At 42.9% G+C, this 14,445-nt stretch overlaps 1 protein-coding gene across 2 annotated transcripts; it reads right to left on the bottom strand.

Annotated features, from left to right (window-relative positions):
• Window positions 1–1,233: 1,233 nt before the first annotated feature.
• Window positions 1,234–14,427, bottom strand: KIFBP (kinesin family binding protein). Of its 2 annotated transcripts, none has more exons than XM_036385506.1 (7): window positions 14,069–14,427; window positions 11,760–11,858; window positions 7,828–7,907; window positions 7,046–7,229; window positions 5,308–5,392; window positions 3,452–3,564; window positions 1,234–2,663 (listed from the first exon to the last, which is right to left on the bottom strand). In XM_036385506.1, exons 1-7 carry the CDS (start codon window positions 14,414–14,416, stop codon window positions 1,785–1,787), a joined length of 1,788 nt encoding a protein of 595 aa, XP_036241399.1. In that variant the 5' UTR covers window positions 14,417–14,427; the 3' UTR covers window positions 1,234–1,784. The 2 variants fall into 2 exon arrangements, with proteins under 2 accessions (XP_036241399.1, XP_036241400.1); XM_036385507.1 differs by having other exon boundaries at window positions 3,452–3,561.
• Between the last annotated feature and the right edge of the window lie 18 nt (window positions 14,428–14,445).

The raw sequence follows: 14,445 nt of genomic DNA, 5'->3' as shown, positions 1-14,445 counted from the left end.
AAAAATTTTAATCTTTTTGTTTGTGGCAAAGGTGCACACTAGCTTTAACTGAAATCAGACAAAAACAATGTGCAATCGAGCCTGCTGAGAGATGTTTCACTGAGAAACTAGGGCTGTCTTATTTTCAGGCACAGGAAAAGCTGAATTAAAGATCTGACTGCAAAAATGAAACTCCTAGAGGCTGACTAGACAACTATTTAGTAAAACAGAAAAAACACACACAGGCACGTGCACTCTCTCTCTCCCTGACTCTACAGGCACACAGGTAGCTGGTCTAGTTTTGAGTTTTGCTGCTGCTCGTTTCCAGCAGCCATTTTTTGCTGGCCTATTTGTTTGTGGTTAGCAGCCTAGCCTGCAGAAGGGATTCTTACCATTCAGCTGTGCCTGCTTTCCCCTCACACCCTGTAAGCAAATGAGATGTTTCCCCCCTTCAGCCTCCAGAAGGATCCAGCTGTTTGACCATTCTCCTTCCATGCCCTCTGGTGCTGTGAACACGGTCCCACCCTGTCAGCACTGCTGGTGCACTCCTGGAGGGGGACAGAATATAAGGAAATAAAGATAGTGTAGAAAGTAATGTTACCCCTGAGGAGCTGCAGCTGGGCCAGTTATCCAGGATTAGGACAGGCCTGGCTTTACCAGGCACAGCTGTGACCAGTGAGAAGAAGATGCTATAGAAGAGTGGGGTGGTGTTGAGAAGGGAACTGGAGTCAGTGGCTGCTCTGTGAGGAAGGAAGAGCCAGGGCTCTGAGGAGCTGCCCATGAGAAACACCAAGAAGGTGTGAAACTTTTGAGATAAGGATACAACAAGAGACAACAACCTAGTGCACCAAGTCCCACTGTCCCTGCCCCATGTCCCTGGAGGCTCTGCCATCACCTCCTGCTCTGCCTGTGTTCCATCTCTAACAATTCAGAGAGCTCCCAGTGCAGCCCCTGCTAAAAGAGCTCCCTGAGCAGCACAAAGAGAAGCTCCCGTGGCACCAGGCTGTATCAGGCAAATGTCTGGAGCAGTAGAGCCCAGGCCTGTAACCTGTGATATCCATGGTGTGTTAGAAGCATTGTCTCCCACCACAAAGAAATTTGGCTGCTTTCTTGCTCTGGCTCCTGGCACTACAATTGCTCAGGTGTTTTTACTGAAAACACTCATGGAAACACATCACACCTACTTCTTTTGGCCAAAGTTAAAATATTGTATCTTAGTAAGACACAGGAAACAGAATTCCAAGGACTCTGAAGAAACATTTAGCCAAGCTAGTCCATTTATTGAGCCTATATCAACTGGGTTTTGATTAACAAGGGAAAAGAACAACAAGCAACATACAAAATAAATACTGAAAACAAGTTCCCTTCACATTGATAAAGTTTTCTGGGGACAAACGTTAGAAGAGATAAAATGCATTCTAGCTGGAAGAACGTGCCTCAGGTTTATAAGAAAAAAATTTCTTAGAGAAGAAGATTCTCTTAAAAGAAACTATTTTCATACAGCACTACACTTAAGAACTGAACCATACACCAAAGAAAAAGCTGTGAGGGAGAAAAGGTTCATATTTACATATAGGACACACAGTACAAAGCATGAGCTGGACTTACACTTTACACTGAGAGTTGATACCATTAGTGTGGGTGAGCTACGGAGCAGGAGAGCTCGGAGCTGTTCACAGGGTTACACTAGGGCAGGCTCTGGGTGGGTGCCCCTGACCTCTGCCAATCAGTAGGGAAGCTGTGCCACAGCACTGGCCTGGACAGGGAACTGCTCTGACAGTGCCCACTGCCTCCAAGGCAAGCACTTACACAAATGAAGACACCTTTGCTCTTAGCCTCTCCATGCTTGCTGGAAGAAGATTCACCATCTCCTTACTGAGTTCTAGTTCAGTCTCAATGGCAGGGACAGCATCTGGATACTTCTCACAATAGTCTACCAGAAATGTGTAATACTCCAGTGATGTCTGCATATTTTCCAGTTGCTTTTTGCTATCTGAAGTAATGAGCTTACCATACAGCCGTGCAATGTGAAATTTAGCCACCATGGCAGGGCGGAGAACATCTTCCTCGAGTTTTTCAGGAAACACCTTATCAGGGTTCCTCAAAGAATCCAAGAAGAGCTCATAATATTTGATTGCAAACTGAGCCAAAGAATTAATTTTTTTAACTGTGTGTGAATCTAGCTTCTCTAACCTGTTCCCAATAGCCACCTTCAGATCCATCATCTCATAGTAGGTGTCAGCCAGCTCACACTGCAGCTGCCTGCGGATCAGCAGGTAGTACTGGGGGTTCAGGTCTGTGTAGATGGGCTCCAGCATGTCTATCCTACGCTTGTGCATCTTGCAGCGCCTCTCATAGTCCTCTTCAAAGAAAGCAAGGACCTTAAACAAAGCACTGTGATCCTGAACAATCTCAATATGGTCAGTAACATAACCATCCACCTGAAAGAACTCTTTTGCCTCCTGAACATAGTTCTGACCAACCAGGAAGACTTCTCTGGCTTCTTGAAAATCTAAAGGATATACGCTGCTCACTTTCTCCTCCATGGCTAGGACAGAGTCACAGATATCACTGGTCCCAAAAAGAACAGCTTTCTTCCTGCCCTTCTCATTTTCATCCTCTTCTTTCTTCCTTTGGGCTTTAAGTTCCAATTGCCTATCTGGATCCAGCTCTCCTATGTTATCCTGAAATGAGAAAGCATGCTAATTAAAACAAATCTGCCTTATAAAGAGAGACTGAATCATTTTGAGTCGCCTTTGAAATGTAAACTAGTGAGCAACACGACAAAAGAGAAATCATTGATACATGAAGCCTTATATTAACAAAAGAATCATCTAAATTACTTTATCAATTCTGAAGAGACATAAAATTAAGGTGGTTCAGTCTCCCTACCCTGTGTGACAAAAGAGCCAAAGGAATAAATGTTAAACCCAAGGGCTCTGCTTCACAAAGCATTTCAGCAAATGCTGGTTTAAACACCCTGAAGAAATACTTAAACAAATTAAGGGAACTGAATCAAATCTGAATGAATCCAATGCTTGAATGAATGAGAACATCAGCACAGAAAACTGCTGCATATTAAGACAACATTCTTACTAGCAGTTAAATAAGAAGGAATCTGTCAAATCAAGCTGCATGAAAATGCAGCAGAGAGGAGGAAATTTTGTGAAGTTGCACAAGATTAAATAATTCCATAATTAATAATAATTAAATAAAATTTAATTAGTAATAATTAAATAATAAAAGCAATGCACTGATCACTCTGCAGAGCTGATCCCCTATCAGGGGATATCTGTGCTTACTCTTAAGTGCTGCCTTTAAGTCAAACCATACCAAGAAGCACCTGCTCCATTGCAAGCATTTGCTGTTTTGCTCACTGGGCACTTGCTTACTGCTTGTTACCAACTGCAAACACCAAAGCAGATTTAGTTTGCTGTTAGACAATGACAGATACAGAACAATTTTCTGTTACCTCAAGCAATTTTCGAGCACTTTGCAGAAGATTCAGGCAATACTTGATCCAACACCTTGCAATTTCAGCTTTCCTCTCTGGAAGGTCCTGTTGGTCTGGCTCTGTTTCATCTGCTGAATGGACATAAACACATAAAAACTTTAAGAGAAGTCCAGCACTCCAGCAAGACCCTCAGATGTTCCATCCAAAGAATATACTTGTATTTCATTTTCCTCGTGGGTAGACAGAAACAAGTTCTCCATGTTAGTTTATGCAATAATTCTGTAAACTGTCATTCCTGGTAGAAACCCATACAGATTAACAAGGATTTGTCATGTATGAATTCTGAAAATAAATAGATAATAATTTATCTTTAAAAAGACCTTTCATCTTCAAGGTGTTTTACTGGAAAATGTTTCCAGGTCTCTTTGTAGTAAGAGAAAGAAATCAGGATAATTCATTTTCTGAGCTTCAGCTGCCTGCCCAGTGATGGTAAAGGCATTTGCATTGCTATGGGCCCCAGATTTGCTACCAAAAAAGGAAACAAAATAGGGGAAACTGCCTTTGGTTAAGCTACCTGGTACAAACATAACATTTATTAGCTCTACAACTTCTGTATTTTTCTCCCCAAAGTCTCCCCACTATCATAGACAGCAGCACTGGTGATGTCCCAAGATAACATTTTCATACACCAAACAGATTTCAGCAAAAACTCATTTCCCAGTCTCCATGCAGAAGGCAGTGAGTTAGCTGAACAATGAGAGGACATTCCTACAGGACAGCAGCACTTCTGATCACCAAATAAAAAGCCAACTTCACACTCAGACCCACTGCACTCATTACCTTTCATTAGAGCAAACGAATTTCTTATTAAGGAATTAAGAATTGCTGCTAATCTAAGAAAAGGCACATTTATTAATCATGTCTGTGTTAGTTTATATTCCAATTAACGTGATAAAATGAAAGTGCTTGAGACTGGCCAATGCTGACTGTGTACTGCTCCTTGTGTAAATCAGAACTTTCTGCAAGCCCACAGCCCAGCTCTGTGCCATGCAAAGCCAGGCAAGGTAGGATAAGCAAATATTCTCCAGAACAAATGGGATTATCACTCCTCCTCTGTGGTGCAGGAAGAAATGAAGATACAACTCAGCAGGCTCATACTTGCTCCCTCTCCATGAATTAAAGCTTTACCAACTGGAAGCTTCCACTTGCCCAAGACAGACATAAACAGTGCTGTAGATAAGCAAAGCCCAGGCCTAAAACAGAGCACTGACACTACCATGGTCCACAGGTCCCTAAAACCAGGGTGACATCTCTAAAGGTATCTTCTGCTGCCACTCACACTGGGCTGCCAAGTGATCCTTTGCACCAAGGCCCAAAGAACAAGGAGGGCAGCTACAACCCCAAAAGCAGCCACTGATGAGGCTGCAGCATCCAGGAGAACACCAGCACCCTCTGGATTTGGGGTTTTAAAAGCTGCAGGTTTGCTCCCTCTTTAAAAGCCATTCCCAGGAAATATCAGGTTTGGTTCACTGTATGACTGCCCTCTGACCACTGAGGAAAACTGCATTTTTAGCACTTGTACAAGGCCAGATGGATGAACACTGCCACTGTTGAAGTGGATATTGTTTTAAATTTCACTTTTACGAAATTATTGCTTTCTGAAACACCAGAAACAAGCGCTCTTTCTCAGAGGGTCTACACACAGCCAATCCTGAGCTGTAGTAGCAGTCACTTTTCAGAAACATTCAACTCTATTGAAAAATATTTTAGGAAATTAACACTGGGGTAAGTTCTGTACATCTTGTTAAACTTCAGTTTAGTGATGCTTAATTCCCAATCAATCATTTTATTTCAAACATTTTTTATAAACTTACAGTCTTCAGCAGATGGCACCTGTCCAGCTTGGCTGAAGATGACACTGGCTGCTGCTAGGCAGTGTCGAGCCTCCATAAAGCATTCCTGGGAGAAAGAGAGCAGCATTTAGCAGGGTGTGAGCAGCTCCTGAGAGAAACAGAGCAGCATTTAGCAGGGTGTGAGCAGCTCCTGAGAGAAACAGAGCAGCATTTAGCAGGGTGTGAGCAGCTCCAGCACTGCTGTCACTAGGCCAAACCCCTCACCTCAGAGAGTGAGCACACATGACCACAAGGGAAATGACAGAACTGAGAGGCTCTGGAGCATATTGCCCAGGCACTGGAAGAAAACACAATTTTTCCACACCTACTAGTGAACACAATATTTTCTATTGTTTGTTCTGTTCCACAGCCACAACACCAAGCCTTTCCTTTCATACTGGCAATGCACACTGAATCTCTGACTGTTGTGGCTGCCCTGAGGTGAAGGAAATGATGCCTTGTGGCAAACACTATCACAGGGTGCTGGTGGGAACAGCCTGACACACAGCTCAACACCATGAGTCAGATCTAGATTCCTTTACCCATATTTGGCAGTGCACTGTCAAATAACTGCTGCTGTCAATGCATCAAAAAGATATGGAAATTAGGAGTTACTATTGAAATTAGCATTAACTGGTTTAGGTAGGGCAGGAATCTTTTTAAGCAACAGAAAAGAGCATTTGAATAGGCTGGAATACAGAAATTCTGAAATAAAGCTGAAGTCCATCCTAACAGTAGATTGTTTAGAGTCAACACGTGGCAAACAGCTGCCAACTCACATATTCACTTTCATGCTCACATGGGTTCAAACAACTCTTGAGCACATGCTAAGGCACAAGGAACAATCATTTACTGTAAACAAAAAGCCATAGCTTGGCCTTCATGAGATGCTTTTGTTTTCAAACTTCATAGTAAGAGAACAACATAACAAAGAATTTTAAATTCAATTATTATAACCCCAAAGTTTACTTATGAACATGACATCTCATCACTGCTAATATTTCCTTAACTATAGAGCTTTTCTCATGTTTACAGCCATCAGAACCCCACAGGAAAGCCACCATGTCCTCTTCAGAAAAAACCTGACAGATGCTTCGTGTCAGAAGACAACTTGTGGTTTTATAGGTGCACATTTGTCACAGACATGAAAAAGCCTTTCCTTAGGATTTTTTCTCCTGAGAAGCTGAGAGGCCTCAGGAACAAAATGTAAACAAAATGTAACCAATGGTTATCTGCTGCTGTGGAATGCAACAGGTGCATCTGGGATTGGGCTCATGTGGTTGTTTCTAATTAATGGCCAATCCCAGTCCAGCTGTGTCAGGACTCTGATCAGTCACAAGATTTTCTTATCATTACATTCTTTTGCTTTGCTTGCAAGCCTTCTGATGAAATCCTTTCTTCTATTCTTTTAGCATAGTTATAATATAATATTATAATAAAATAATAAATTATTATTTTATGATATCAATAATATTATATTAAAATTATAATTAATCTATTAATTTATGTAATCACATAAATTAATATATTATTATTAATATGATAAAATAATAAATCAGCCTTCTGAAACACGGAGTCAGATCCCCATCTCTTCCCTCTTCCTGGGACCCCTGTGAACACGGTCACACACATTTTCAATTCATTTGGAGCTCTGTGTCCAGGAGCTGTTTGAACAGTGAATGAATGGCCCAGTGCCAGCAGGACAGGCCTGGAGGGTCACCTTGGAGAGGTAGTACTGTGACAGAGTGGCAGCGTTGCGTGCCCATTCCACGGGGTAGTAGCCGCAGTACTCGAGCTGCCGTTTCAGGGTGGTGTGGCAGTACTGAGCAGCCTTCTCAATCATCTCCAGGTGCTGGTACACTTGGGCCAGGTAATACAGAGTATGTGTGTAGGCCTTTTCAAACCTGGAAAAACAACAACAGTCTCTTCAGATGGTTTGTTTTCCTCCCTAAATACTTACTCATGGTTATAGTAGCCTCCTCAGGCTGGGTCTAATAAGCTCTTGGAGGTCTATAACACACCTAAGATAGCTCAGCTACCCTTGGAGGCATAAAAATCAGCAGGATGGCTTCTGTGGCAGTGTTGGAAACAGAAAAGGTTTAATCAAAGGCAAAAAGGTTTAATAAAAGGCAAAATAACAAACAGAAAAAACAAGCCAGGTGCAGGAGGTCCTTGCTCCTGGTAAAACACCTCACAAAAGTGACTGGTTTCTTAGTTCTCTTCTTTTTCTAGTAAAAAGAAGAGAACTTGCTCTTTTGCTCCTGTCCTCTCTTGCTCTTTTTGGCTCCTGTCCAGTTGGCTCTCCTTAAGTTTGAGGTGAAGTTCCCTGGGCCTATGAGGTGTCTTTTTCACCTAATGGAGGAGAGAAACTTCTAGGCTTATTTCTTTTTGAGGGGACAAAGGATGGTTTTGTCACTCCATCAACAAGGGGCACATTCCTATAACTCATAATTAAAAAAAAAAAAAAGTAATAATAATAGAAGCATGCTGCTTAACACCCACCTTTTGGATCTTTCCTGGTCTGTGAGTTTTTCTTCTTCTGCCATGAAATGTTCACTGGGATCCAGGGGAGGATTTCCATCCTGCAAGGGTACATGACACATTCAGCAAACTCCATTTCTTACTCTGTGGCACGGTGCTCCCTCTCCTGGCTTCACATCATTGACCATTTGCCAGTCCCAAATTCAACAAAGCTTCCAATAACCCATCTCAGTGCCCCTTCTCCAGAGCAATTCCACAACATTCAGGAGATTTAGAGGATGAAAGTCACAATTCCACACGGAATGACAAGGCTCACAGCTTGCAGGAGGCTTCTGCTTATGCATTTTAAAGCAATCCACACTGCCTGCACCAGAGATACTCAGCCTGGAGTCTGCAGGACTCTACTGGGCATCTTGATCTGGTAGAATAGCATTCTGGGTTTTGAGGCATCCATTCAACACCAAGCTTTCAAGTGTGAAATCTCCGTTTGCCCAGCTGCAGCGCTGAGCAGCATGAAAACATCCTGCAGGAAGTCCTGCAGAGAGCAGCAAGTGCTGAGAGCTCAGCAGAGCTGCTGTGAAGATTCTTCTAAAGGGACTCCCAGAGTCCACAAGCTGGCAAGACCATTCACCCAACCAAACAAGTAAAACAACACAATGTCTTTGGAGGATGAAGCTGCTAAACCTTCCTATCAGGCGTAATCGACATGCAAGTATTAATTAATAGTGGTATTCCCATCATTAGAAGCACTTTTTTGTTCTTCAAGCCATGAGTTCTGTCAGACCCTTACACAGACAGGTACACACCTTTTGGCATTGCTGTGTCCACATCTGCCCTAAGACAATAGTCAATAATGTCACAGACAGCTCCCAGGCAGTCCCAGCACATGAACACTGCTTTTGGCAGAGCTTTATGAGCCTGGCCTTATCCCATTTCCTTTGCAACTGTGAATAGCTTCAGGTGCCAGTTCTAAAACGCTTCAAATGAAACCATTTTTTAAGGAGAGCTTTTCTCCCATTCCACACTGCATCCTGGAGGGTGCCCAACGTGTCTGCCAGCAACAAAGGCCAGGTCAGTCTGCAGCTTGTCTAGCCTTTCCTAACCCCATCTCTTTCTTGGCCAAAGAGAAAGGAAGGCAACAAATAAAAATCAGTTTCAATAAATGCTTTTCATGAGTTAATGCACTCAGGTAGGAACAGGACCAAGGGCAGAGAATAAACTCACTTTACAGAGAAGAACACATCCAATATTTGTACTGCTTCTCATTAAAAATCCCTGAACAGACTCTGCTTTTAACAGAAGTGTTTTACTCATCTTAAAAAATGAGCAAATGTACCTGAAACACAAACTGACAAATAAACTAAAGCATGTTTAACCTACCAGAGGCATGTAGATTTTTGTATCTGGCCTTTTAATCTGTAGATCTTTGTTTGCACCTCATTAGTTTTTATGAGGTGAATTTATAACTCTTCCTCTTGTTTTCTTTAGAGACAAACGTTCTAACAAGATTTGGAGTATATTCTGGCAAGCCTACAGCTATTCCTGCAAAGAAAAGAACTGAAATGACACAGTAAACAAAATTGTTGCCTCTTCCTGTATATCTACAGATCTATCTCTGATATCAAGCCTTATACCTTTTCTTATCCTCAGAAAGAGCTCTCCAATTCTCCTTTCTAAGTGGATTTCATCAGCCCAAGCTCTTTGCCTTGGTTTTGCTTTAGGGGGAGAAACCACCCTACTAAATTTGTAGGTTAATTGGACCCAGTCAGTAAACAACTAAATCCATCAGCTCAGGAAAATGCCTCCATCATCAGCAGTTTACCAAAGACTCCTTGACAGCCTAGAAAAGGGCAATGTCACAAAAACTACATTCACATATTTATAATTTGGGAAAGACAAATCTTGTCATTGTATAAACCTATGGTTCCTTTTAAAAGCAAGAAGACTTAAAGCAAAGCTATGTTTGACTGCATAATGCCTTGGACTGTAAGTGGTAAATAATGGTGGGGGAAAAGTGTGCCAAGTGATCAGCAGGTATGAATAACCCCAGTGCTTTGGTGTGTATGGGAAGTACTTACAAAACTGATGTAAGGTTTTTAGTATAGAGAGTTGTATATGTTTTTGTGGAAAAAAAATGTTAAAAACAAAAGAAAATCGGGATTTGTTTTTTAATTTGTAGTAAACGAACTAAAATGTTGGGGTTTGTTTCTTTACATTGTCAGTAAGAATAAAAAGTTGTAAGGAGAAGAGTGTGGGTACAGAGAGCAATGCACAACTTTCCCAGGCATTGTCCAGGGGAAGGCTGTGAGAAGATCAGAGGAAAGAATGAGGAACAATTCTTATCTCCACTCACTGCCCCTGATGCTGTGCACATGAGGAATGTGTTATGGAGATCTGCTTTCCAAAGGGAGGTTTCTTGGTGATGGTGTTTGCATTCCAGGCCCAATTGGGCCCACCTGTGTCATGAGTAAGGGTGATGGGTTTTCTTAATAAGTATTTCTTAATAAGTATAGAAAGTGATTGATCAGCCTTCTGTGAGTCATGGAGCCAATGCTAATTATTACCCCTTAGGGACACCTGGCAGCAACAGAAGAGAAGTATTCTAGAATTTTACTCTGTTCTTATTACCCTTTAATTACTATTAATAATTTTTTCTTTCCCTTTTAAACCTGCTTTACCTTTCTCCTAATTCTACCTCACAACAAGAAAAAAATACACTATCAATCAACCAACACTAAACCCCACCACACTGATTAATACATTAACCAAAAATCTCAACAAACCAAAGCCACTACACCTAGTCAGGCAGCAAAGCCCCAGAAGAAAATATTCAGTAACCACTATTAACAAAAAATGTCAAGTTTCAGAAAAGTCTACAGTGCAAATGTGAAGTACCTGGCAGCACTTTAATCCACTATAGCATAGCACCAGTTTAATTTCATTTCACTTTAATCCACTATAGCATAGCACCAGTTTAATTTCATAATAACTGGAGCAAGTGCCAGATGCTTTTGGAAGTCAGGTGATAGCTGGGGCTGGGTGTAAATATCAAAGCTGAACATCAGGAACTAATTAGAGAGATCTCTGGTTAGCCCAACTGATCCTGAGGGCAGGAAAGAAGCTGACAGGTGGGGCTCCCTTCTAGATCCCTGACCTCTCCCATCACTGTGGCTGCAAAGGTGGAAAGAGAGCAGTAACCTATCAATTAAAAAAAAATCTAAAGATCTCCACAAGTATAATCAGTGCTCTGAACCAATTCCATGGTAAAACCTGAACTGAACCTGTAATTTCATGAAGTCAAGGTCTGCCCAGCCCATTCAGCTGTGCTGAGACACAGCTACTGCTTCTTGAAGGCCACAAATGTTTTCAGCTTACTCCAGAACTGTCCCTGAGGCAACTCAGTGTAGGAACAGCTTTGCAAAGAGCTTAAAAATAGCACAAGGGAGTCTTTGTAGGATCCACAGCAGAATCCAGAGCTGAAAAGGTTGTTTAATATGCATGAGAGGGTTAGCTGTCTGTGAGATTGTCCTCTTGGATATGGAACTGAACCACTTGCCCCTGCAAAACACTGCACAGTCAGAGCTAACCATGCAAATATTAGTTTTGCTTCCTTTTCCCACTGAAAGCAATGGATATTTTTACTGCATTTCCAAGATAACATTTAATGCTAGTCCTCATTAAAATCCAAATTCTACCAGGCATCAACTTTGGATTATTAAAGGGCTTTCAAAAGGGACCATTATTTTTGAGCAAAATTTTTTCTAGTTTGAAATTAGCAAGTAATGCTCTAATTTGTCCTACACTGCAGTACAACTTGGATCACTTGCCAAAAGTATCACAGCAGCCAGCATAAAGCACAGAAACTCAAAATTCCATTGCATTTTGATTCCAAAGGTTCCTTAACCTGCAAGTGGCAGGTGAAAGTAAGAGCTGCCATGACATTACCACAGTACCTCTTTCATGTATTGGTTATACAAGGCTTCTGCAGATTCCAAGTAAGTTTGTGCAGTTTCAATTTCATCCCTCTGAGACCACAGGATCCCCAGATTGTTCTAAAGGTAAAGGAAAAAAAACCAATAGTCACATTCCATTTGAATTAGACATTTTTTTTGCAAACAATTGATCAGTCTTCATCCTTATATATGTGCGTGTTCTAATGCAATTAGGATTTCAAAAAGCAGAAATTGTGCCCACACATTTCACTGTGAGTGGCTCAAAAGGGAGGGGGTTTTCACACAGCAAATTTCACATAAAAATGCACCTCACAGTCCTTCTCTGTTTACTCTGCTACATAAGGACTTGTGTGTTCAAATAATGAGCTTTTTCCACAGAGCATCTAATTCATGCAGCCTTTATCACATACAGATATCAAAAAAGAGACAAGAAATCAGAAATTTGTTAACATGGCTCCATAGAAAAAAATTAACAAGAAAAAAAATATGCTAGGAAATGAATGCTTGTATATTTTCAACAATGGAAAGAGATTTAAAGCACCTCTGAGGTCCAAAAGTTATAGACTACTGCCTTCAAATTTAAATTAAAGCAACTGCATCTGTGAACCCAACTTTGACAAAAAGTACCTCTAATTTTATTGATAAGATGGTGTAAATAATGATCTATGTGCTAATTTAAATCCTAGGCAGTGCTGTTACAAAACTCAAGAGGGCTAAAAAAAAACCAACCAAAAACCTTCAAAATAATTCAACTGTGTAGCTGCATGCCAGCCCCGTGCCCCTTTCAGCTCCATTCCTCTGTTTTTATAAGAAAGCACATCACATGTTGTTTATGAGCTGGAACACTTTGCCCAGGGCCATGCAGAGGAACAGACCAGATTCCATCAGACAGAGCCTGGGAAACTCAATCTTATGCAAAAGCTCAGAAATCACAAGTGGGGCTAAAGAAAGAGGCCCAGCAGGAAAAAGGAATGCTTCTTCCTCCAAAACAGCAGTCAGGCCATGGTAACACACTGCAGGCATCCCAGGAGGTGGAGAAGTACTGCCACTGATGGCAATCACTGCTTTTAAATCAAAAATGGTTTAAATTAAGTACTCGAGGCTGCTGCAGCCCTTGGGACCGAGGGCTGAGGGTTCATTTCCCAGCCTGGGCTCAGCCCCAGGTCAGAGCAGAGCCAGCAGTGCTGCACACAGCACCCCTCATGCACAACAAACTGCATCTGAAGGCCCCAGGACTGGGAGGTCCAGGCAGACTTTGGGCCAACAGAGAGAAGAGCTGCCTTCCAGCACAGCAGTACCCTGGTCCTGAGCCACCAGGGCCCTATCTTGTGTGGGAAAATGTCATTTACTTCAGCTGGAGCAATCTCCTCACCTCCCCAGGGGTAACAGATTTGTAGCAGTGTATCCAAACCCACCCAAGGACGAGGAGCAGATGTAACCTCACTGTCCCAGACAACTCAGCTAATTTAACCAGTGTAATACAAATCATCATTTCACTTCCACCTTTCCATATCAGCCCACAATTCCTTGACAGTTTAATGAGGAAGCACTATGGAACCTTCTCTAATTAGGGCAACCATTTTTGACATAGATATCTAAATAACTGTTCTATTTCATGTATTAGAAGACTATTTCATTTTCTAGAGTCAGATGCCTAACCACCAGCTACCATGACAGAGTGATCAAGTAAAGGCCCTTCTGTGAATCTTCATGTAACAAGGACTAATTTTAATTATTCCTTTCTTCAGAATAAAGAGAAAATATTATTACTTCAAACACCAACAAAACTGTATTTATGCATCTGGGACAAAATATAATAGCTTAAAATATAACAGGCAATGCTGAAAAAGAAACAATTTATCGCTTCAGGATAATGCATCAATAAAAGCATCTCCCAGCATCACTATGACAACCAAGGAGTTACTGTATCACAAATTCTGGACGCTGTGAGGCCTTTTTCTAATTTATTCTCGCACAGTTCTTACAAGTTTTGCCTCGGTCTGTCCAGAAGAGCAGGCGGATCTATCAACAATGAGAACATATTTTACATGCGCTGCATGCCCAGAGGCATCAGCAGGAGGCTCAAAGCAGACAAGCATCCCTCCAACAACCACCACCGGCGAATGACTCCTTCCAGCAAGAACGGAAGGCCAGGGCTGCTGCGTTTATTAAGGTTAAAGAGCAGCATCTTTCAGGATGAGGGAGGCCCTGGATCTGCTGGCAGCGAGCGCCCGGCCCAGCCCGCGCAGCCCAGGCCCCGCTCGGCCGGGCCCCCGCCCCGGGCAGCCCCTGCGGCCTCCGCAGCCCACCTGGGCCTGGATGTAGAGGGACACGCAGTCCGGGGAGAGGCGGTGCGGCTCCAGGAGCTGCGTGCAGCGCTGCAGGTGCTCGTCGCCGGCCGACAGCTCCTCGGTGTCCGTGTGGTTGACGCCCAGCTCGTACTCCAGCACGGCCCGCCTCACGGCCAGCACCGCCTCGCCGCCCTCCTCGGCGGCGCTTAGCAGCTGCTTCACCTCCTGCAGCAGCGCCCGGGCGCTGTACTTGGAGCGGTACGGCTCCGTCTCGGGGTCCTTGAGGGACTCCACGGCCGAGAGCGTGCGGGCGGCGCGGAACTTCTCGCACACCGCGGGCCACCCTCCGCCCGCCGCCGCCGCCATCTTCCCGCTGCCCGCCCCGCCCCGGCGCG

Source organism: Molothrus ater, chromosome 8 (genome assembly GCF_012460135.2).
Source record: "Molothrus ater isolate BHLD 08-10-18 breed brown headed cowbird chromosome 8, BPBGC_Mater_1.1, whole genome shotgun sequence".
Lineage (NCBI taxonomy): Eukaryota > Metazoa > Chordata > Aves > Passeriformes > Icteridae > Molothrus > Molothrus ater.
Note: the sequence above shows the minus strand (reverse complement) of the source record. Positions and strands in the feature narration are given on the sequence as shown.

What these genes read in the sequence shown, in the direction of transcription:
- KIFBP (XM_036385506.1), bottom strand. Translation starts at nt 14,416, where the DNA reads ATGGCGGCGGCGGCGGGCGGAGGGTGGCCCGCGGTGTGCGAGAAGTTC. An exon ending in ATAACCAATACATGAAAGAG is followed by an intron (nt 7,908 to 11,759) that starts GTACTGTGGTAA and finishes GTACCCTTGCAG; the next exon opens with GATGGAAATCCTCCCCTGGA. An exon ending in GACCAGGAAAGATCCAAAAG is followed by an intron (nt 7,230 to 7,827) that starts GTGGGTGTTAAG and finishes TTGTTTTTCCAG; the next exon opens with GTTTGAAAAGGCCTACACAC.